At 42.8% G+C, this 25,309-nt stretch overlaps 1 protein-coding gene across 1 annotated transcript; it reads right to left on the reverse strand.

Moving 5' to 3' along the window:
* Window positions 1-5,342: 5,342 nt before the first annotated feature.
* PPP1R17 (protein phosphatase 1 regulatory subunit 17) lies at window positions 5,343-24,420 on the reverse strand. Its single transcript, XM_030856972.2, has 5 exons — window positions 24,288-24,420; window positions 18,947-19,067; window positions 14,188-14,340; window positions 12,744-12,896; window positions 5,343-6,545 (listed from the first exon to the last, which is right to left on the reverse strand). Exons 2-5 carry the CDS (start codon window positions 19,026-19,028, stop codon window positions 6,475-6,477), a joined length of 459 nt encoding a protein of 152 aa, XP_030712832.1. The 5' UTR covers window positions 19,029-19,067; window positions 24,288-24,420; the 3' UTR covers window positions 5,343-6,474.
* Between the last annotated feature and the right edge of the window lie 889 nt (window positions 24,421-25,309).

The raw sequence follows: 25,309 nt of genomic DNA on the forward strand, positions 1-25,309 counted from the left end.
TCCTGGAGGACAGGTGGCAGCTCCAGGCTCCCCTGGGCCCCATGTCCTCCATCAGACTGCTTGGATGGTTGATTCTATTGCCAACCACAGCCTCCTGAAGTAGAGAGGTTAACATTCCAAACCTGCATTGCCCAATACAGTAGCCACTACCCACATGTGACTGTTTAAATTCTTCAAAATTAAGTAAAATTAAACATTGAGTGCCCTAGTTCATTAGCCACATTTCAAGTACTCAGTTGGCACAAGGTGCCCACCATATTGGACAGCACAGACCTAGAACATTTCCATCATTACAGGGAGTCCTATGGTCAGCGCCGTTCCAAATAATTTGGTGTTGTTTCCTAATTTCAGCACCGTCATAAATGAGCCCCGTAGTTGGGATCCTATCATCTCTGAATGACAAACATAATCTTTGCTCTAGAATTCTCCTTCTGTTGACTTCTTCCTCTACTCCTCTCAGTCAGGGTTGAGATTGAAATGAAATGGACCCCAGAATGTTCTGCCTCTTGACAAGCCGTCGTGTGCTTGGCTTTGGTTGGAAAGAATATTTGGGGTTGAGACTTATATGTGTACACTCAGATACACATACAAGCATTCTACTGGGGCTTTGGTGATGGAGCCTGTGTCTTTAAACCTCTTGCGAGAAACCAAGAATACTCTTTTCTCACTAAGATTAATATCTCATAGACTGATAGGAATTTTTTTCAGAGGCAGGGTTTGGTCAAATCAGGCATTGATCCTCTGGAACTCCACTACACCTGAAATAATGCTTTTAAACTACTAAAAAAATATAAATATTTGTACTGTTGGCAAATGTACTTTGCTCTGTCACCAAATACCCAAATGCAGAAGAAAATAAAGGCTTCCTTTCTGTTCTGGGTCATTAGAGCAAAGCCCTAGGAGGGGATTTATAACTACACAATTACAAATTATGAATGTGCATTTGTTCAAGAACTACACCCTGTTGATTTGCTATTTAGTTTTCTTATTGCTGGCTTTTTGCTTTGCTCTGTAGGAGAGCGACTGCAGATTTGGCTTCTGCTCAGACTGAGGAATCGCCAGGGATGTTGGTCCTATTCAGATATGCACAGGGTACATCAAAGACGGAGCTTGCAAACGTGCATATTAAAACCCATACATTACCCACACAATGAAAACCCTCATCCCACTGGACACAGGAAGCTTGGGGCTGAGTGTGAACGGAGGCCTCTCATGCTGGAGGCAGCTGAAGGAATGCTTGGCCTCCTTAATTATCTAGTTACGGGGCTTCTAACCCTGCCTGGCAAAGTCCTAGTGTTTCCTTAAAGGCCACCAAAGGAGGTGATGGGAGGAAGAGGGAAGGAAGGGGTGACCATGGGGCTTCCTACTGTACTCCCACTCAGTTCTTCAGATTCGATGTGTTCTACATACTAGCCTTTTCAGTATGATTTCCCTTCAACAAAAGGATCCCCCAAACACTGGGTAATGGAAGCAAGAAGCTTTCCTATGGGATTAAGGGGCTTAGGGAGGAGCGGGATTGGCCATGGTACTTGTTTTCTTTCTGGGTAGAAGGCTTAGAGCAATGGGTATTGGCTGGTATGCCTCAAACTTTCCTATGTGTGATGGCTCATTTCAATGAATGTGTGGGATTCATTCTTGTTCCAGCTACTGCCTTTCAGATGGAACACAGAGCCATGTGGTCATGCAGTGGGATGGGGAGGGAAGGTAACGTGCGGCTGGGGAAAGGATGGAGGGATCAAGGAAAGAGCTATGTTTCCCGGGACAAGTGAGAACTCAATACCAAGAAATTATAATAGCATTGACCAGGGCAGTAAAGAGCTGTATCGGTCACTCAGCATTGAAGGACAACCTCGTCAACCCTACAAGAACTCTGGGAAGTCTTCTTTTTTGAATTTCCTGAAATGGGTACTCTTATGTTATTAATATTCACCTTTTCATTCCAGCAATCATCCTGCTAAAGAATCTGGTTAATGAAATTGTGTGGTGAATATATACTGTTTGAGAAACACTGCAAAAAAGGGTGAAGGAAACAGGTGGCCAGACTTGCTGAGACTCATAGTACGGGCAGACAGCTGTCTCTTGCCTGCTAGGGGCAGATTTATCAAGGAGTCAATAAAGCTTAAACTCCAGGGCCCCTCACTAGCATGTGCCCTCCTGAGTTCTGGGGGTAGCTGGGAGCCACAGAGTGTTCAGGGAGGAGGGAAAGCCCGGGAGCCATCAGAAAATATTTCTGGTAAGTTGCTAAAGAAATTGCAGAAGAAAAGCACCCAGATATTCAAGATTCCAGAACCTGGATCTACCACTGGGCTCAACCTCTCCCCAATCCCACATCCTCCCCACCCCGTCTCCAGGTTTCATACACCTTTCAAACTCCTGTCTCTTAACCTGACTTTGTCTGTATCGCTGCTGCTGTTTGGCGGCCCCGTGCTGGTAACTGAGGGTCAGTTTGGTATAAAGGCTCTAGTTATATAACCCCAGGAGGGGCACAACCTTGACTCTACCAGAGGATGTTTCAGACACTTTCCCCCTAAGGCGATCCCAGGACCCGTGACAAGCCGGTAGGAACTACCCTGGGTGCCCAGCAGCTAGGAGCTGCAGAAGGTTGTACACAGCGGTCATTCCTCCACACCCAGTTGCCAGGATCACAGCACTCATGAGTTCGGAGGCCTGAGTTTCCATCCTGGCTTCTCCTCCAAGTCAGTTTCCTTGGCTATTTAGTTTTCTTACAATTGCTTTCGAGGATCAAACGAGGCGATAGAGGAAAAGGATTGAACAAATGCAAGGGCTGAGAGCACGCTGTTCTTTTCATGAAGGGCATTATTTAAGTAGTGATTAAACAATACATTTTAAATATAGATTATACATGATTTGATGGATAAATATTGTTTTTCTGGAGCACTAACACATAATCGTAAGGATGTGAGGATCTGTGGTTCGCTGTTTTTATGCAACTCTCAAAATTCCCATTTGGCGCCAGATGGGAAGAGTGACGTTGGTTCAGAGGAGCTCAGTTATCTTCCATTTTCTGCTGCTTCTTCTCAGCAAGTCTCCTGAAGACGAGGAGTCTCGCGTTGTTGGAAGGACCTGCTACTGTAGGTTAGGAAATACCTATCCTTTCTTCTTGAGAAAAATAAACTGATATCTTGGATTTTTCCAGGGCAGACCACATTTCAAATACTGCATTGCTTTCCCTGTAAATACACTTATCTGGGGAGAGTCTCCTGCCCTGATTTTTGGGGGTCAGGAATTACGGGCATTATTGTGTTCTGAACTTCTGTGAAGATGATACCTTAAGGCCAGTTCAAAGGCAATCCCGTGTCCAGGAGACCAGGAGGAGGAGATTTTCAGTCCATCTATTTTCTCTGCATTCATTCACTGCCTTGGGGAGTTTTCTGAGTAAGTCTTCCACACTTAGAAATTACAAGTGACAAGGGAGCCTCATTTACACAAGATGACAGAGAGTCTACACAATCCATCATGTAACTAGGAAACGTAAGTGCTCGATCAACCTATTTTCACAACCACATGTCATCTAAGTCTATCCTTGTTTTAAGAAAACAATGTGGACAACACAGGCTTGGGAGGCCTGCAATTCATTTAATTGCATTTAAAAGGAAACGCTGCTTGAGTCCTTTCCCAGCACCGGCTCCGGCCTCTCCAGGTGATAATTAAGCATTAGAAGCTGGCGGTGTGATCTCAGGCAGCAGCTTTTAAGGAGGATCTGGATTTAAATGAAGCCACCAGTGCTACGTGCAGCTAAGAGTCTCATGTCTAGCGCCTCCTCTTCTCAGGCAGCCTGGGCTTGGGGTAGATGCCATCAGAATGAACAGATGGCCAACCGATTTGCCAGTTCTGTTGGGATGCCTTTAGTTGGGGCCTTCTTTCTGAATGGACTACCATGTAATGCTCTTTAGTTTCTTAATATGATGATTATTTAGTTGGAGGGAAGTTATTCACAATGTATTGAAAACTGCTTTAATCCGAATGTAATCCTAATCATTAAATGTCTAATTTACCTGCCTAGAAAAGGGCTACATGCGTCAAGGGAGGTGAGGGAGACTTGGCTTCAATCCAAATCACCCAGTGACATCCAGCGTTGGTTAGATATTCTGACTGGCTTTGTCCCTCACCATTTCTGTGAGTGCTTCTTTGAGGCTGAGAGAATTACAAAGACCGTCTTCCTGGAAAGAGGAGGGCTGGTCTTTCAGTTAAGGCTATGCAAGTGACTCCCTACTTGAAGTATTTCTTCAGAGGCTCTGATTCAATTCCACATAATTGCTACTGATTTAATACCCAGGCAATGGGGATTTGGCAATAGAAAAGGCACAGTCCTCACTCTGAAAATGTCTTAAAATAATCCTGTTATAGACGAACAAGGCTTTTAAGCTTACTACACCCTTTGCTTTATATTATCTCATTTAATTCTCAGACTGTGAAGGCAAGGTGGGGATTACTAACCTCATTTTCAAGATAAAAAAACAGACTCAGAGAAATCCAGGGACTTGCTCAGTGTTGCACAGTTGGGGCAAGAACCCGAGACCTTTGTCTCTTCAACAGCCCGTCTACTTTCCTCCCCACCCCAGGAATCAGAAATGAGGAGAGCTTTTCTGAGCACCTGCGAGTTTATTGAGAACAACCGGTGGGCATGGCTGCAGGTATACCACGCTTGTATGGCAAAGCTGATAGAACGAGAGTTCATCTGTGTTTTCTTACTGAGAATCCCTTGGTGGTGAGGTAATCCTATTTTCCACATACGTGTAATTGCATTTGGCTTCTTAAAGACTTTCTGGTGGCCAATTTCACCACTTAGGCTTCAACCAGCAGCCTGGCCACAATCTTTCTCCCCTCTTCCCAAAGGTGTGATTGGGGCCACCACTAGGAAAAGTGGAGTGGGATCAAAGAGGGAGAGATCATTAGGGACGCAAAGTATGGGTCTTCAACAGAGGTTCCAAACTCCAACGTGAAGGCTGGAGGGTGAAGTCAGTGGGTGAAATACGCCGGGGGGGGCAGATGGGGCGCTGGAGAATGCATATTTCTCCTAAAAGGGCATCTGGTACTCAGTGCCCGCTGATGGTCGCCACGCTTCTAAATCAGGCTCAGGTTGCCAGACCTTGAGATGGTTTCTCAAGAGAATCTGGAAATCTAGGATTTTATGTAAATTCTCCTGACTAGATTATTAAATATTAATGTTGATTCAAACATTTTTAAACCTCTGTGGGTCAAAAACAAACAAAACAGTCCTTGAGTCTCTTTTGCAACCTCTTCTCTTTATAAGTGTAATATAGGGTATTTATAAGTGTAAAATAGGGTATTTTTAGGAGAAATGCACCCAGACATAGCGATGCGTCTTATTACCAGAAGCATCTTTATTACTAGCAGGGTTCTGTATCTTTTCCACATTTGTGAGAAGGACAGAAAGACAGAAGGGATTAACAAACTATTGGAGTCAGGGTGTATACAGAGCTTCCAAATTATCACTTAGGCAGGATCTGTTTGAATAGCCACCTTTATACCTTTGAACAACAGCTTTCGTTTTTCCCCATGTCCATCACCTGATAGATGAGGCCCTCGTGCAAAACCTTCTCATGGCACTCACAGGCGGCAGGCTGGGGCAGGGGTTGTACACAGACTCCTGCTCACTAGCTAATGTCACATCTTTCCCTCACATCCATGAAAGCATATTGGGGTCTAAATAAGCGAGATTGCTAAAAGTAGAGGAATGGTCTTCCATTGATCTTAATTAAGTTTTTAAAAAGTAAATTCATTACAAACATCGGTATTATACCTATCATTAGTAATGGTCATTTGTGACACAACTCACAAAATTTCAGGACAACATAGTTAAGAAACATTTTAAAAAATAAATAGGGTATATTGCTAAGCTTCCCAGATAGACCAGCACCCTCTACCTGTGGTGTTTTCAGTCCAGGCATGGTTGGTTGGGTTGACTCCCCCAGCTCACATATTCGCTTTTAGGGTATCAGTTACAAGGGTCTTACTTAGGTATGTCACAAGAGACACTTGGACTCTTAAGAAAGGATAAAAGAGATAAAAGACAATGTTGTCCAAAGCAATCAGTGAGTTAGAACCCAAACATTCTCATTTCCCTAACTGGCAACAGGGAGCCCCACGTTATCCATGCTCTTTGCTCCACGAATGGATCCAGAAGATGCAGGTGCTGAGCACTAAAGCTTTCCCTGTTATCTCCCAAGTTAGGATGATCTGCTTCCTTTCCACTGCATCAGAAAATGAAAATTCAAGAAGTGGGAATAGAAACCAGATTCAAAAAAGAAGAGGAAGACGGAGAGGTGACTGGCAATCTGATATAGCATGCCTCCTGGGGAAAATGTGTCTGGATCTTAAAGGCGGACTATGACAAAATGAGAGCAGAAACAAGTCTATTTTTTCTAGGTTGCCATAGGGAACCAATCTAACCTATTTACAGGTGGTCTTAGGGGAAATATCTTTAAATAGCTATTTGTCACCATCTTTTTCATCATCTTCCATGATCACTTTGGGTCTCTCGTCCCTGAGCAGTGTCACACCTGCAAAACAAAGCACAGATCTGCAATTAAGTGCCTCTAATTAAAATATTAGATGACCTTACAGCATAGACAGTACACAGGAGCATGGCAACGCAGAAACGTTTTAATGTCTGCAAAGCTAATGTCTGCAAAGCTAAAGGTGCCAACAGAGAGAGAGGGAACTGAGGGGCCTTATTTGGCCTTCCCAGAGGAGCTGTGGCTCAGTGAGAACACCGTTATGGTTAGAGATGATGCTCAACCTAGGTGTCAGAGGCAACTCTCACCCCCTTCTCTACATTCTACATTTAAGCTTACAGCAGTAGGATGGAAGCATATGGATTTTGGAGTCTAACTGCTTTGGACCCAGTCTGCCACTCACTTAATCTCTGTTGGGCCAGATAGCACCTTCAGACCTAAGTTTTCTTGTATGTAAAATGAGGGCATTAATATTTATATAAAGGGTTATTGTGACAACTAAATGAGAAGTATGTAATAATTCTGAGCACAGTGCTACAGCCATGAGCAACTTAGTTCTTCCTTTCCTTTCACAATTTGCTAGTTTATTTTCCCTTTGAAAAGAACTGGTAAGCCTCATGAAGTCAAACTAAACATATTTTACTAACATCTGGGAAAATATTGAGCTGCGACTCTGAACATGCTGAATGTCAGTGCTGGTAGATGATAAATCTTATGTGGTTTAGAACAAAACGAGAAAATAAGGAAAATGCAGTGAATTTTTTTCATACAGCTATATGGCTACAATTCTGCCCTTTATTTTGAGATGATTCTTTTTCTTATCTTGGGGATTAAAATATCCTTTCTTCTATGAAATTTTAGGGGTGTTAGATGGTTGTTTTGTCAGTATCCTTACTAGGAAAAATTCGAAGTTGCTATCCCTATGTTAGGCTCACAATATCTTGTTTTTAAAAGTTTACTAGTTGGTGGAATTCAGAAGCCTGAGCACCATTTTCTGGACTGATCAGCCCAGAAAAAACTATCCAAGGAGGTCTGGACGGTTCTGCTTATCCTGTGAATTGTGAAATCGGTTGTTTTAATAAAAGGAAAGGGAGCTGTGATTCAGGGCCAGTCCTCCATGGTTTCTGTCACCCCACTCCAGTCAGTCAGCTTTGTTTACCCACCTCTGCCTTGAATCACTCCCCACCCTTCTCAGAATCAGAGACCTTTCTGTTCATGAAGCATTTCATAAAGATCTAAACTTGAGGGAGGAAAGCTGTGCACCCCAAGAGGCCTTTCTACAACGCTGGAGTCCATTCAACAGTGGCAAATTGACGAATACTATGTGTTGAGCTTAATGACTATTCCTTTGATTCAGTCCCTCGTTGGTTCATATGGGTTCTTTACCAATTAGCTGATATTTATTGGAGGAGAAAAACAATTTCAAGAGTCTGGCTGAAAATAAGGCTTTTGCATAAATCACTTATGAAGCAGAGTGGGAGATATTTTCTCTTATACCAGTTGCACAGAGGTTTGGATTTTAATTTAGAATTAAGGCTATCTTGATAGAAGAACACAGAGTTAGCTATGCTGAGCCCCCAAGCATACCATCCTTCCTTCCTTGGTATTTCTTCACATTACACCAAATTTGGGTGGATTCAAGGTGGACAGGAGCCTTTAAATTCCCAGATCCTAGTCAACTTTCTGGTTATTTTAAGTATCCTTGACACCTAGTTGTACAAGTATCTGGGCCAAGAAAAAAAAAAAAAAAATCCTGGGATTTCAGGGAAGGGAGGAGGCTGTTAAATCATCAAGGTCAGCCCTTCCCAAAGTGGGCTAGGTTTCCACAGCGACACAGGAGATACTTTCAAGTGGAGGTGAGCTAGTATATTAGTATACTATTATACTATTATATAATAGTATATAATATAATATATATAATAATATATATATTATATATAATATATAATAATAGTATACTATTATATTAGTATAATTAAGCATTAGTATAATCAAGCATTCATTTTAATGTCTTATAATTTAAAAATATATGGTAGTTTATCAAAATCCTGATCTCATGGATATCATTGCTTAGGATGAGGCTTACATCAGCAGCATCTCTATGTCGTCACCGTGTGCTTATCCTTGACACTTCATATCAGTGCCTTTGGTTATTCGAAGATGAACGAGATTTAACAAACACTCGTCTATCTGATTTAACCCAGTCTTGATCCTCACATTTTCCTGTATAAGCAGAGGTGTATTATTGGAGAAATGTGCTCTAGAGCCAGAAAGCTTTCCCTTCATTGGCCACTGAACTTGGAGCAGGTCACTTAACCTGTCTGAGCCTCAGTTTATGCGTCTGTAAAACGGGAGGAAACATAATTTGTATCTCCCACAGGGGGTGATCCCGCCAAGATAGATTTAGCCCAACATTCTTTTATGCTTCAATCACACCTTACATGAACCTCTGTTAAAGTACTTGACACGTTGTAGGAATCATTGGACAAGACATCGTCTCCTTACCAAACTATGAGATTCTCAAAGGATATCCTAACGTCTAGCACGGGACTTGGAATGTAGCAGGGATTTAGAAAAATGTCACTTCTTTCCCTTTCACTCTCTATGTAGAAGAGTTTAGGGCACTCGGTTGCTTCTTAGAGCTTGATGTGTTTTTAAGGCCAAAGCTGTTAGTCCAGGGTCTCTAAAGGGTCAATTAGCCTTGCAGCAAGCTGTTTTAGGCCATGACCCCCGCCAGAGCACCATCTAAAGCCAGTCACCAGCATTACAGATGTGTGCAGATCTAAGGCAGCCAGAGCTAAGACACCACCCCTCCTGGTAAACCACACCAGAGAGAGCGCTCTATTCCCGGCAGGACAGAAGAGGTGTCACTTTCAAAGGACACATCAGGCTCCTTTCTACAAGTACCACATTGAGCTTTGATCTCCAAGTGTTCACAGCTCATAGGCCAATTTTTCAGGAAGTTTCTCTTCAATGCTTGCAGCCTCATTATTCATTACTTTCTCCAGTTCCTTTTGCCACAGACCTCAACTGAAGACTTCGCTTCCTCTTAAGCAGGTCTCGGCTACGCAGATCTGACCAATCCCAAACCAGTTCTCCCTGCCCTGCAGTTCCTTGGCCCTGGCAACTGTGGGTCACGTTGAGAGCAAAGCTTGGGCTGGCAAGGAAGCCCGAGATGACTCCTCACCGCTCAGAGGAGTTGTCTGATGGTTGGAAGCTGTCAGAGAAGCTCATTAACCTCAGGGAATGAAGGTAGCTAGCTAGAGATTTAAAGAAGAGAGTGAATCCCTGTCCAGCCTTCACTTGCCAAGGGCTGATGAGAGGAGCTGTCTCCAGAGTGCATTTTCCCGTGAGTTCCTCTCAAGACCCTTATTAGAATCAGTGTGTCTCTCTGAACCTCTGCTGAAGGCTCCATTCTTATCAGCCTAACTAGCGTTTCGATTACTGCCAAATCTTTAGATACTAAAAGGCTCTTCAAAAATAAAGTACTTCAGTTAATATGCTAATGAAAGCTAGAATCATAGAACACTATCTATAATTGCAGATACTTGCAACCCAAAGATTTGCTGATTCAATGAATTCCATAATGTATACAGGCCACTGCTCCAACTCTTGTGTACTTTGCACTGTTTGATAAACATTTTTTATTTGTCCGGGAAGCTGCTCTCTTAGGATGTCGATATTGGGACGTAAGCAGCCTCCATTCCCAGAGAAATAGAGCTTAACAGTTTAGGAAGTTCCTTGAATCAGCAGGGTTCTATGGAGAGGTAAAACACTGTGACTAGAAAAATTCTCACCTTTAGAAATGATTTAACTTATCTCAAAGAATATAAGGTTCTTGAGGACATGGGGAGGGGGAAGGGTAAGCTGGGACAAAGTGAGTGAGTGGCATGGACATATATACACTACCAAGCGTAAAATAGATACCTAGTGGGAAGCAGCCGCATAGCACAGGGAGATCAGCTCGGTGCTTTGTGACCACCTAGAGGGGTGGGTTAGGGAGGGTGGGAGCGAGATGCAAGAGGGAGGAGATATGGGGATATATGTATATGTATAGCTGATTCACTTTGTTATAAAGCAGAAACTAATACACTACTGTAAAGCAATTATACTCCAATAAAGATGTTAAAAAAAAGAAAAGAATATAAGTTTGAAAAGAGATAGAGGTGAGCTAACATTTATTGAGGACTTTCAATAAGCCAGGAACTGTGCCAGGTGCTTTATATACTTTATTTAATTGTGTTAACAACCTTGAGAGACAGATTTTATGGTTCTCCTTTCAGAGATGGATGAAATGAAGGAGGCTCTTAGGGTCTGTTTCCCAAGGTCACAAAGCTAGAATGGAGCAGAACCAGAGATCAAACCTACACCTGTCTGATTCCAAAGCCCATGTTCAGTGCTGTGTACTAAGGTAACTCTCTGACCATCAGTATTTTTGTTCCTCTACTAAGTCTTCCCCTAGAAGGACTTCAACAAAAACAAATACAAGAATGAGCATAAAATAATCAGTCTCCTAATGGAGAACTTGAAACTGCTAAATCATGATTGCCGAATGGAATATCTAATGAACAGATACTTATTGAGCACGGCTATAGAGGAGAGACTGGACCAGATATCAAGGTGAATACCAGCAACGCAGGGCCATCCCAGGCCAATTCTCATGACTTCATTGAAAAAGTCTTTGATGTAAGTCAATTTAAATAACAACTACAACAACAGCAACAAAAACAATAAGGATAATACTAAAAGAGAGGGCAAAGTCTTGGTATTTGCATGCCCAGCTCTAATACAGAGTTAGTTCAGAATAAAAAATATGCATTCTGGCCTTGGAGGGGTCTGTTGGCAGAGACTTTAAACTGGCTGAGTCTTAAAAGGTGACTAGAATTTGGACAGAGGCAGAGCTTGGAGGAAATGTGTGATGGGTTGAAGGATCAGTATAGGTAGGGATGCATGTAACCTATGAGAAACATGGCCGAGGCTGGTTCAGACCCTCCCAACTGGTCCTTGGTGCATTTCTCCAGACAAGTGCTTCCTCATGCTCCATTCCTCCTTGCCTGGCTCTTCTCAGAGGTCAGTAACCCTGTCTGCTCCCCTGACTGTCTTTCCATGATGTGTTCTGAGCCGTCTTTCAATTTTGTTATTAGATGCAATAATGGGAAAATACAGTTTTATAATAATGACTAAATCTCATCTCCTCCCAAGCATCCCTTCTGGATTGCTAAAATGCTACCAGTCTAAACCATAGCATGGTGCAATGAAAAACTGCTCACAGATGAGTCAGACCTGGACAGCAGCCCCAGCTCTGTCATGTAACAGTGTTTGAACGTGAGCATAATTTGATCCATTCATCAATCATTCTAATCATCCCATCATCAATTAGCCAATCAGCCATCCATTCATCAATTTCATCAACAGAAGACTTTAGAGTAGCTAAGTTACTTAAATTCTCTCTCAATTTCTTTATCTGTAAAGTGAGATAATAGTTATTGTGTTATCCAGTTGATTTTTGAAAATCCACAAGACATGTAAACTCAGGAGCTAACGTTAAGTAGGGTTTCAATAAACATTAGCATATTTTCTCTTCTGCCATTCTCCCACCCCCAACTACTATATAAAACAAACACGCACTCCGTCTTATACTCTAACCGTGATTGTGTATGTCTTTCTCCCCAACTTGTACATAAAATTCTCAGGGACAAGGCTATACCTCACATGCTGACTGCCCTGCCCTATAACGTGGGGTTGTGCACATAGTTCAGCAAGATTTTTTGGTTTGATTTGACACATATTAAGAGAGCTATCATTATTTCTGCAGCTCTCTTTCTCTCCCTTTTGCTCTCTCTTTCTCTTCTTTTGAGGATTTGGTAAATATATCCAGGTGTCTTGGGAGACTCAGCTGTCAGCCATAGAATGCAAGATTCCTGGAAGACTGGGGAGGAGGGTATTTAAACTCTTTTCAAGGACCCACTGACATTTCTAGTTCATTGGCTCAGTGAATTCGACCAGTTCTGCTGAAGCATGAGTTATGCTCTGATCATCACCCAGCTCCAAGTCAGCCCCAGGGGAGCGGCCAATGAAGGTAAGCCTGAAAGGCAGCAGTAAATGCTGTTCCTCCCCTGGGCCCTTCTTTGAGACACAGATTGCTGGGCCAGGACAAAGGCCATGCCTCTGGCACGTCCAGATGTTAAGCCTGTTGACCTGTTTCCATCACCCCCTGAAAATGCCGTGCACCAGCTCTTTTACCTGCTGCAAAGGGGGACACGTGCAGGGCAGGTGTGTCTTTTCTCCGTGGCTTTTTCTGTTCCAGGTCAGTGTTATGAAGAGCTGGACTCATTTTGCCTTTTGGATGTCTCTCTTGGACATCGTATCTTTTAATTAAATGTTCTGAAAGCACACCTGCATAATTAGGGGAACAGAGGGAGAAACAGGGTCAAATACATGCATCTATATTTGCACATACACCTGGTGATGGTAGTCAGCATATCTTTTCAAACATCTTAATAAAAGCAGTTTCTTTAAAATAAGAATTAGTATTTATTGAGGCTACACTAGAGAACATCATTTGTGCAAAGGATTTTACATGTCTGCTTTCATTTTAGCCTCACAAAACCCTGAGCAATTTAATATTACTACCACCGTCCACTCGCTGAGGAAAGTGAGGCAAAGACATGTGCCTGAGGAATGGAGCCCAGGTCTGTCTGCTGTCAAAGTCCACCCGCATTAGAGCGATGGGGCCTTTGCTGTTCCGTAAGCCACGGGCTACACTCTTCATTGGCTTAATTAGTCCTCTACTTCCACCTACCTGCCTACTCTCCTCTCTTCTATGCGTGAAAGTTTTCTCCATCTGTAGAATGGAGAAAACTCTCTAAAAACAGCCTCCTCTATAAAACTGTCCACAATTCACTGCCCACACTGAGCTCCCAGGGTCCTTATCTGAGGACCTCCGTTATGATGTTACTTCTTGCTGTATATTTCAGCTGTTTATGTGTTTCTCTTATTTCTTATAAAACTGAAAGTTCCTTTTCAGAATGCTCTGTGTTCTATTTGTTTTGTATTCCCCTGAGTGGGTTGTGAATAGAGAGGACATTAAATAAATGGCCTGGAGGGAAGGGGTAAAGGAAATAAGACAAAACAAAACGTTTGGAAACAAGAGAGTGTCACATGCCACACGCAGGGTTGTTATAGAGACGCGTTAGCTGTTCACCAGACTGTTTCGCTCTTCTGGGCACACAGCTGGGTTGCATTTCTCTGCCTCCCTTGCAGTCGGGTGAGGGTTGTGACGGAAGGAAGTGTGTGTGCCACTTGCAGGCTTGCCAGTCCTCCACTCTGTCTGCCCTGGGCCTGCCCTGGGCCTGCTTTAGAAGCCGTGTAGTGTTGATGTCCATTGACTCAAGTCCCTGCGGGACTGTTTGAAGCACAGCCTGCCTCCCCTGTCCCCAACTTCCACTGATGAGGGAAAAGTAAACCTGTATTGTGTTATCCACTAATATTTTGGACCATATATATATATATATATGGTATATGTATGTTATAATGGCTGGCCTTATCGTAACTAAGACAAATGTAGAGATTGCAACAATGATTTAAAAACATCCAAATATTTAAGGAAAAAATTGTAAGACCAATGTGATCTAGAGGCAAGCATTTCCCTTTTACAGATGTGCAAACTGACCTCACCGTCCGTTACCTGGTATGAAAGGTGGGATGTGCAGGGCCGGTGTATCTTTTCTCCTTGGTTTTTTCTGGTCTGACTCAACATTCAGGGTGACTTGTACATTTTTCCCTTTTCTTGGCTTCTTTTTGAGCTCACAGTCCTTAATAAACTGGTCTGAAAGGTCATCTGATTTTGACAAGACGCAAAGAAAAAAAGAATATTACATAAGTGTCCAGTCATGGACTGGTTGGATTCCAATTATACCTGATGATAGGAGTAGAAGTCGTTTGGTCTGAAAAAGAAAAGTATTTATTTATTGTGGCCTCTTCTACAGCGGACTTTACATGCATAAATCATGTAATAAAACTAGAATTCTGTAAAATTCCAAATGGAGAGAGCTTAAATGGGATGGATAATCAAGGCAAAGAGGAATTTTAAAATATAGTTAAGCAAGACACAGAGTGGGTTTAAGTTACATTTCTGATGGGAGAACAGGTGTCAAATGCTCCTTCCCAATTTCCTTTGTTCAAGCCTTATTCTCTTTGGAGAGCCCAAGGGCCGGTACGGCGCCTTATGCTCTCCTTGGTCTTGTAGTTGGGTTCTCAGTCTGTTCCTCACTGCCTTCATTTCTATAACTGGCCAAGTCACATCAGTGATTCACACTTACACTTCAGCACTGGTCTTTTTAAAAAATTTTTATTTTATATTGGAGTATAGTTGATTTACAATGTTGTGTTAGTTTCAGGTGTCCAGCAAAGTGATTCAGTTATACATATACATATATCTATTCTTTTTCAGATTCTTTCCCCATATAGGTTATTACAGAGTAGTGAGTAGAGTTCCCTGTGCTATACAGTAGGTCCTTGTTGATTATCTATTTTATATATAGTAGTGTGTATATCAGCATTGGTCTTTACCCTGCCCCCTGGCTTTGCAATTCTCCTATTTGCCCATCCTAACCCCAGGTCCTCGCGTCTTCTTATTCATCTCTTTATTCTCCTCAGTCCCCTGCATTACCTCACCAGAGCTTTTTTTTTTTTTTTTTTTTTTTTTTTTTGCGGTACGCGGGCCTCTCACTGTTGTGGCCTCTCCCGTTGCGGAGCACAGGCTCCGGACGCGCAGGCTCAGCGGCCATGGCTCACGGGCCCAGCCGCTCCGCGGCATGTGGGATCTTCCCGGACCGGGGCACGAACCCGTGTCCCCTGCATCGGCAGGCGGACTCTCAACCACTGCGCCGCCAGGGAAGCCCTCACCAGAGCTTTTGAAGCCTCGATTCTACATCATGTCCATCAGATGTCATTGTAGTAATTAATTCGATCCCATCACCCCTTGCCCATTAAAGTATTCTCTCTGTTCCATTTTACTCCTCTGTGCTTTGGTTTATGTTGCTGTCCTTTGAGCTCCTCTGTCACTGTTCTAGCATTTGTTCATTCCATAATGATTTATCTCCTGCTCTAGATAGAGCCTTCCTGGAGATTAAAGATTATATACCCTTTTGATAATTTTATTCTTAATTGCCTCTCCCACCAATAAATACTTGCTGAGTGGATAAATAAGTAGAGTTAGACTGATCTAAGTTCAAATCCTGACTCAGTTTCTTGTTAGTTCTGAGAACTTGGGCCATAGTTTCTTTTTTTCCCCTTTTTTTGGGGGAGGGCTTAATTTCTAGGAACTTTAATATTCTCTCAAATGTTAAGGTGAGGATAATATTAAGTGTGTGTGTGAGAGAGAGAGAGAGAGAGAGAAAGGGAGAGAGAGAGAGAGAGAAAGGGAGAGAGAGAGAAGAGAGAGAAAGGGAGAGAGAGAGAAGAGAGAGAAAGGGAGAGAGAGAGAGAGAGAGAAAGGGAGAGAGAGAGAGAGAGAGAAAGGGAGAGAGAGAGAGAGAGAGAAAGGGAGAGAGAGAGAAGAGAGAGAAAGGGAGAGAGAGAGAGAGAGAAAGGGAGAGAGAGAGAGAGAGAGAAAGGGAGAGAGAGAGAGAGAGAGAAAGGGAGAGAGAGAGAAGAGAGAGAAAGGGAGAGAGAGAGAGAGAGAGAAAGGGAGAGAGAGAGAGAGAGAGAAAGGGAGAGAGAGAGAGAGAGAGAAAGGGAGAGAGAGAGAAGAGAGAGAAAGGGAGAGAGAGAGAGAGAGAGAAAGGGAGAGAGAGAGAGAGAGAGAAAGGGAGAGAGAGAGAGAGAGAGAAAGGGAGAGAGAGAGAAGAGAGAGAAAGGGAGAGAGAGAGAGAGAGAGAAAGGGAGAGAGAGAGAGAGAGAGAAAGGGAGAGAGAGAGAAGAGAGAGAAAGGGAGAGAGAGAGAAGAGAGAGAAAGGGAGAGAGAGAGAGAGAGAGAAAGGGAGAGAGAGAGAGAGAGAGAAAGGGAGAGAGAGAGAGAGAGAGAAAGGGAGAGAGAGAGAAGAGAGAGAAAGGGAGAGAGAGAGAGAGAGAGAAAGGGAGAGAGAGAACTAAATTTGTTAAGGATGGTAAAGCATTTGATACATTTGATAGATTTCATACCCTCAAAAAATGTTCACTCTAGCCATTGCTTACCCCCAATACTTTCCCCAAGGCTCAGAGGAAAGTCAAACCCTCCCACTCCCACCCCATCATTGTCTTTTCTTACTAACCCGAGTCCTGGGTGTCCTTTCTCAGTTTCTAAGTATCCACAGCATTTTTACTCATGTTAACACCTTTAAAGGGTGATCTAATGATTACTTATGCATATCTTCTTGGCCCTCTTTTATGACAGGTGTCTTGTATTTTATCTCCTTAGCGACAATGAATAAATATTTGTTGAATGTATGCTTGAATGAATGAACTCAAACAGATTATGGATAAGGAGCTATCCCGTTAGGATTCAAAGAAGGTGCAAGGCAGGGAAGCTATTTGTCTCTCTGGAAACTCACTATGGCCTGGATACTGTCCAGCTAGATTTACAACTATGAATGATGTTGGGGAAATTCAGAGAGTAATTGGATTTTTTTAATCCCTCCCTCCCTCCATTCCTTCCTTCCTTCTTTTTTTCTTCCTCCCTTTTGTTTTTCCTCTCTTTCTCTTTCTTTTGTTTATGAAAATATTCAGGTCACTTTTTTAAAAATATTGTGGATTAAATGTGCCAGACCTTTTCACTTCACTTTTGTGGGTCTAGACATAACCTGTGTCATTCATTCATTTATTTATTCAACAAACATTGATTAAACCTCTACTGTATATGCCAGCATTGAGCTAGGACTAAAAAGAAAAGTAAGAAATGGACCTTGCTTCCAAGTTACTTATGGTCTATTGGACGTTATATCTGGATGATCCTTTGTTTTAGAAAGCCCAATACATGTGAGGAACCAACTATCAGAAATATTTAGTAACTATCATTATGCCTGCCTCATCAGAAGATCATAATACATAACCAAAAAATCAAACAGCGTCATTCTTCAGCCATATTTAATAGTAATAAATATTTCCTTTTATCTGGGAGATTTTAATAATTTCATCCAATCATTTCAATTTAATAAGCATTGATTGAAATTGTACTATGTGTAAGGCATTGGACTATATGATTTTATGTTTACATGCATGCAAAAAAGGAGATGAGAAGGGGACTTTATTGAGTACTACTTATGTACTAGGTGATTTCACCTCATTTTAGTGTGTGGGATGGACCAACACCTTTTCTGATTCGTCAATGCCTATGTTCTACCAGACGTTAAATATTCACGCCATCCTGAATATATTATCTCATTTAGTTCTCACACCACGCCCACGAGGAAAGGTACAGTTATCCCTAACTTGCAGATGAGGGGACTGAGGTTTAGAAGGCCAGCTAAAAGGCTGAAGATTCCACTGCTGTCAGGTTATGGCAACAGGATTAAACCCAGGCTCTTGAGTCTATGTATCTTAATGCCAGGCGGAAAATGTAATTTTAAAAATGTATTACCACAGAGCACAGTTCATTTCCCCCCATATTATCCAAACCATAGACATTTGTTGAATGAATTAAAGTGGCTCAGAATGAGTGCTGCCCAGCTGTGGGGTCTCTGGAAGTACAGGCTGGCTATAGACCAGCCATGCATCACCGTTCAACCCCAAGAAGCGATTCAGGGCACCGTACAAAGAGCAAGACATTTCCTTCAATTTTGACTTTTACTTCAATTGCCTTTTCTCCCATGTTTGGAGAAATCCTGACTATAAAATATCTTGATGGTAAATGGGGAGAGGGGAGAGGCAAGGGGAGTCATAACCAAGCGAGGCATAAACAAAGGCTATGAATATGCAAAAGGCCCACCCATCAAAAGTCTGAGTGTCTCATTTTTAGCAATGGGTAGAGGCAGAAATGTTTCTGGTATTTTCATTACAAATGTTATGCAAAAAGTCAGTTCTGGAAAGGAAACAGATTGACAATAAAGCAGAAAAAGGCTATTTAAAATTCTGTCTTGATAGGCAAAGAGAGATATTTGAAATATTTTATTGGCACTGCACGTGGGGTGTAAGTGTGCCGGGAAGGACTGGAAACAAGCTATAGTGTCACATTCCATTTATTGCCTCAGAAATGCTCTGCCTGGGACTCTGTCAGACCCAAAAAAGAGGACAATGCCTTTCCCCTCTTTTTTTAATTCTAATGAACTTCTCTACAGTGCTTCAGCTAATATTTACGTGGCAGACCCCACAGACCCACGGCTATTTGCCCATCCATCTGGTGTTGGCTGTCATCAAAAGTCACAAACTATCAGGTTTCAGGGGGCCTCCCTCTGACTTGCTTGCAAACTGAATGGCAGGGATGCCCCCTTTCTGACTTTCACCCTTGACATTCGCACTGGAGCATTTACCTAAGTGGCCGCAACGAGGGTCAAGCTTGTCCAGTCTGTCTTCTGAGAGCTCCAGTGGCTGCATTTGCTCAGTGGACATCATCAAAGGAGGGGCCGTGTGTGGATTTCTTCTCCAGCACCACTGAAGTATAGAAACAAGTCCATTAGTACCTCTTTTGTTTATTCACTCACTTGTTAAATATCTACTGAGCACTTACTACTATGTTCTCCATTCAATCCTATTTTTAAACTCTGCTTCTTCTACTTAGCTACTAGAAGCTCCAAACTTAAGATTTAAGCCAAAATAAATGAATCACACACACACACACACACACACACACACACACACGCACACGCACACACACACAGAGATTATCAGTAATTGTCACGTATCAAATGTTCAATATTTGCTGTCTTTCAGAAGCACTGTGGGAGTTTCAAGAATGAACATTTGTAAAGTCTGATTTAGAAAAGAGTTAGCTGCGAGTTACAGAAAATCTTGATTAAACCTTGCCTGTATTTTTTTCTGTTGAGTTCTGCAAAGTAAGATTATGCCTATTTCACAGGTGAGGAAACTGAGGATCAGAACATCTAATTAAGTTATTTAGTCACACATCTATTAAATAGCCAAGCTTGGATCCATCTCCATTTCTGAAGACTCCCACTAGAGACCCAAGACTCTTAAAACAGTGGTTACTTTGAATCGAAATTGAAACAGGCTTCTGGTTTTCTACCATTACATGCTTATAACTATGAAGTAATGAGACTTCTTCCCTATCCACATTATAACAGTCGTAGAGATGTGGTAGGAAAAAATCTAGGTCTTGAAATGGATCTTTATTATTTTCTCCCTAGAGATTTCTGACGTTATAGCAAATCTGTTTCCTCTTCCTCCTCCCACCATAGCCCATTTTTCCTAAACCGCAAATCCGTTGAATTTTTCAGAGCTATTAGTTGTAGCCATGGTCCAGAAGGAGTAGAAATTCAGAATGGACGTGTGTCAGGTCTGAATGAGAAATGCATTAGTTGAGATTTATAGGAAATCTTCATTAGAGTCTGCCTATATTCTGTTTCTTTTAGATAATTTATTACTCGTGTCCTACCGTAGCAAGAATGGTTGGAGAGCAGTAAGATTAAAATGACCCAACTGGTCGTGTTTTCTTGAGATTCTTGGATACTGGCATGCAGAGGAACACACAGACCAATTGTGTTAACATTTCAAGCTCACAGAATTAGTTCAACTCAGTTGTCTTCTGAGGAATAAGCCAATGTTCTCTGGGAAGGCTAGAGGGCCTCTCCTCCTCCAAGCTGAGATCATTGTGTAGCAGATGGAGACATTAACGGATTACTTGAGCCAGCTTTTAGTGTCATTCTGAGCAGACTGACTTCACTGAGTGACTTCAGCAGAAATCAATTCAGACCATTGCTTTTAGTGTTTGTATAGAGACTGCCAACTCCCTGGGACCATAGGAAGTATGCTGTTAACTTGGGTGGCCGGCCGCTACCTGCTTGCGTGAAGAGGAAAGCTATGGGACCATCATTCAGGATGAGTGGGCTCAGTGTTGGGGTCTGGAGGCAGAGTCATTCAGATATGACTGTGTACCTACTCAGTCTTTCATCTCTTTGGGCAGAAGGTCATGGGCCCTGTCATTGACTTTGTGCTGAACACCACCCCATGCAGGAACTAGTTAAAATATTCCTTCTCTAGAAGAAGAGACTGAGACTCAAAGAGCTTAACGTGACCTACAATTAGTTACATATTTAGAGTCAGTCATCGTTTGAACTCAGGCCTCTTACCTTCTGCTCTAGGTCCTCTCTGGCAGGAGTACCCTCTCCTTCTCTCCAGCCTAATGTAAGCTGGGTTTTGTACTTGGTCATATGGCTGCTCCTATGTGCTCAATAGCTGGTTTATTTACTTTGAAGCTGAGCTTTCAAGTCAAATAGATCTAGGTTAAATTTCAGCCCTTTACCTAAAAGCAGTAAGACTTTGATGAAGTGGCTACATCGTCATGAGGTAGTGAGGATAGATGGAGCCCAAGTGCAATATAATCGTTTTTGCTCTTTCTGCCTACAGTCTATTGCTGCTGCGGTAGAATTTGCCCAGGCGAGCATCTTCCTGGTGCACCCACAAACTGGCACCCGGGGACATAGGGTCCTCTCTGCCCCCATTCTTAGCCTCAGTTTTCTTATCTGTAAAATAGACTTAATAATAACTATCCCAGAGTTACTATGACGATTAAGTAGTAGCTATGTGCTTTGCACATTGTAGGTATTGAGTAAATGTCAGTCATGTAACATTGTCTATACCTTACTAGATAGCTGGCTAATGAAGACCAGCTAACGAACTGAACAATTCTAAAAACATTGACTCTTTCATTTTCATCTAGATGCTGACCCATGGGACAGCCAGCCACCATCCGAGCAAATTGGCTTTCACAGTACTGGACTTGAGAGAAAGGAGGCTGCCCTTGAGAGACGAGCTGTGCAAGTGTCAGAAGTCCACGGACAAGGTAAGGGTACCTGGTGACTAGTCACAAAACTGACACATGCCTCCTCCCCAAGGTAGCACCTAGTGTCTATGGGGGACACATCACTATTTTAAATCAGTGTGAGGGAAAAAATGATGGTAAGCCTCTGTTTACTAGGAGGCTGAGAGATGGTTTTCACATTTGGGATTTTACTTTACAAAAATACTCCATGCTGGGCAGGGATGCATTTTGCCCATGGGATTAGAAGCTACGTTTACTATGGATGATGTCACTACAGTATTCTTGGCTGTAAAAAAAAAAAAAAAAAAAAAAACCTTCACACAAAGAAAGGAACGAGTACACGGAGGAGAGAGGTATTTGGAGTTTAGCATCACCTTATTAATGATCGTCATTTTATCTGCCTGTTGAATCTTAGTATAAGACGACCCCGTCTCCCTGCCCCCTCTGCATTTCTACCCTCAGTGAGAAGAGGTGCTCAGGATAATTGAGCCACTGTAAGTTAGGAGCTAGTCTAATTCTTGAACTAGGAAATGGAGTATTTCTACTTCGTATTCCTGACTCTGCCCATGCGTTTCTCTCTTTAATTCAGTCTCCACCCCAAGCACAGCATATGGATGTTGCTTTTGTCATGCTGCCCAGGGAGTGTTTCATCATCTCCCTCAGCAGCTCGCTGTAATATGGGAAATTTCTGAAGAATCAGCTCTTGCTTTCGTACCTAAACACCTGGTACCCTGGGTCTTCAGATTCCAACCAAAGGGCTAGGGACTGAAGAGATGCTTTGGGGGTATTTTATAAACTATTCTCTAGTCAAAGATTTGTGATCCTTTAGCATTCTCTTGCTGTTTATTGGTTCAGTGTGGTCTCTGAATTTGAATACTCACACAGTGACGGCTGGGACCACCACTGTGACTGTCAGTATTGGCCCTCCCAACCTCTCCTGAAAAGCCTGGGGCCACATGTATGGTGGAAATCAGGATATTTTTATTATGTAACACCTCCAGAAGAGTCTCAGGAAGCTCCACAATCACAGGCATTACTTCTGTAGCAAAAATATGAATATTCACACTAAACCACATAAATAAAGCCTACAAAATGATTCATACCTTTCACATCAGGTTTAGCTACCAAATGAATTTATGTTGAACCTAACAACAACAAGAACTTTTGGTTTTCAGATTTTTCCATTAGAGAAGAAAGAGCTGTGGGTCTGTATTACTTTTCTCATTGTTGTTTGAAAGAATGTGGGTGTTTTGTTGTAGCACGTACAAGAGACCAGGTGATGGCATATCAGGGGTTTGAGGAGGTTTTCAGGATCGTGACGCTAAACTCGTAATTCCTCTCGGTAATTCTTACATTCCTTTTCTCAGAGAGACACTTGTAAACACAAATACCACTGAGAGAGGAGATACATTAACTGATGTCACAGCACACAGGGGTTATTAATGACAAAGGTCTCTTTCTCTTTTGAGAACAGGAGAGGAAAGGTCCAGGGAGCTGGGTGCCAGGGAAGGAAGCTGGCTAGGTTGCAGGGCAGGAAGGCCAGAGCAGCCTGCTGAAGCCGAGGACACCTTTGAGGGAGCCCGTCTCCACTAGCTCAGAGCTGGTTCCTATTTCAGGAGGATAGTAGTGCTATTTCTGAAGCTAAAAAAGATTGGTCAGTTCACTTTAAGGTCAGAAGCTGCTCTGGGCATGTTGTCCTTTCTCTTAACACTGAGTAGATTTCTCAGTTGGGTGTTAGCATATGTAGTTTAATGCATAGAAAATTCCTCACTGACTGTAAGCATTTGGTGCTGTGAGGTGATATAAGGTAGAAACAAATGCTTGGTTGCTTGTCCCACTCTCTAGCTGGGTGAACTTGGGAAAGTTATATGTCCTCTTGGAAACTTAGTTTCCACATCTGTGAAATGGGCACGATAGTGGCTCTTCTCCAGGGTTGTTGAGAGTATTAACAGTACCATGTGTGTCAAGCTCCCAGCCCAGATCCCAGCACATGCTACCATTTTAAGAATGTCAGTTGCTTTCTTGGCTCTTTTAGTCCTCTGCTTGGAATTACAACATGTACATCTAAATTGAACCATTGGAACCATCTCCTTGTCCCATCTCTGGCCTTTTCTGAAGCTAATGATGAGATAAGAACAATCCGAGGTACAAACCAACTGCAGAACACCCACTTCCAGGCCTTGGGAACATACTAATACTGATTCTCAGGAGCGAGCTGACACTTAGCCGAGTCACGTGGTATTCTAAAGAATTTCCCCAAATTAGTCAGACCTGGATTTACTTGATGGAATAAAAAGTTAGAAGGTTATGTCCACAGCCCAAGGCGGTGTCTGGTTAAAGTAGCCTCTGCTTATGTAAAAATTCACATCTTTTGTCAAATCTTTTTTTAACCTGAGGACTGAATTCAGGTTAAAAGTACCACGTTTTTAAATCAAATTTATTCATTTAGAAGGCCTAAATTTGCAGTATTCCTCGAGGAATGACTCTTCCTCGAAGTAGGACAGAGAGGGGATTTTTTTGATTAGGACACTCTCCTCAGCCTTGGAAGATATGCCTCCCTACGCTGCTGTGCGAATACGCAGACATTCCTGTGTTCATTATGAAACTTCGCAATTTAATTTGCGGGGACTCTGGTTCTTACAGAACTCAGGAGTCCACCTCCCTTGGAAAAAATGACTTGCAAGTGGTGACTTTCCCAGCTCCGCATCTAATTCCGGCTTAGTCTCACTCCAGAAAGCATCGCCATCTCCCACGCCCCCTGTACCCCCAGCTGCAACCTTCTTTGTCCCAGCAACCACAAAAGAGCTGTAACTTATTGGAAGCTTGCTTTTCTCACCATAAAAGTTCTCAGAGTAAAAATCCGAAGCACTTACCAGTCAGTGCAGGTGCTGAGATGAGAAGGCAAGTGATGGGGAGGAAGTGTTTCCTCTCTGAAGCTGGGCCGGCTCCTCAGTGGCAGTGGCTGCTGCTGCCCGGCTTCAGCTCCTCTTATCAAGGGACCAGCTGCCGCTGTTGCCATGGGGATGCTCTGTTTCTCAGGCGCCGGGGCAAGGGGGATGGAGAGGGAAAGAGGACTCATCTCGCGGCCACTGCTCCCTACCGTAATAATTGTCCATTACAAAAACAATGCACAGAGTAGTGCTTTGAGGGCCTGCTGTGCAAGGCTGGAGTAGTCCAGACAAACAAGATCGGTCCTTTAATCCCCATAACAACCTTATGCAGTAGGATTTTTTTGGCCTGGCTTTGCAAATATGGAAGTTTAGGCACAGAGAGATTAAGTGACTTGCCCCAAAGGTGCCACAGCTAATTCTGACCCTCAAATCCATTTGAATTTAAATTCAGGGTACTCTCACTCACCACTGTTGCCTCTTGGAGTAGTATGCTGATGAGAAGACGAATAGTAGTAGCAATCGCTGACATTTACATAAGGTTTCGCACATGCCAGGCGCTCCTCTTTACACATATCAACTCTTCAACCCTCATGACAGCTTTGCAGGATAAGCTGCTGTCATCATGCCCATCCCACTGATGTGACATTTGGGGCCCAAGTTCTCACTGCTAGTAAATGGTGAGGGCAGGGTTGGAACTGGGCATTGAATGTTAGAGTCCATGCCCTTAACCACTTTACAGTCCTGCTCACCAGTGAGAGCATTTTAGAAAGAAATAAAACATAACAAAGAATGCAGCCCTCACCATATAGGTGGGGTATGGAGGGCAGGAAAAATTTGCTCCTTCAAAGGAACTAAACCAGATGTTCTAGTATTAGGAATCCACATGCACTCCAAGAAAGGCTTAGTGTCAAAGGGTATTTAAACAAGTTGTGCGGGAGGGGACATGCTGTCAGATGGAGAGGAAGGGTCCATGTTTCCCGTTTGCTCACTGGAGGAAATGTCCT

Source organism: Globicephala melas, chromosome 9 (genome assembly GCF_963455315.2).
Source record: "Globicephala melas chromosome 9, mGloMel1.2, whole genome shotgun sequence".
Lineage (NCBI taxonomy): Eukaryota > Metazoa > Chordata > Mammalia > Artiodactyla > Delphinidae > Globicephala > Globicephala melas.

Bases quoted from the DNA above. Each gene is read 5' to 3' on its own strand.
- PPP1R17 (XM_030856972.2), bottom strand. From the start codon at position 19,028: ATGATGTCCACTGAGCAAATGCAGCCACTGGAGCTCTCAGAAGACAGA. The intron at 12,897-14,187 runs GTAACGGACGGT...CTAATTATGCAG, and splicing joins CATCCCACCTTTCATACCAG to GTGTGCTTTCAGAACATTTA. The intron at 6,546-12,743 runs GTAAAAGAGCTG...TTTGTTTTGCAG, and splicing joins CGTGTCCCCCTTTGCAGCAG to GTGTGACACTGCTCAGGGAC.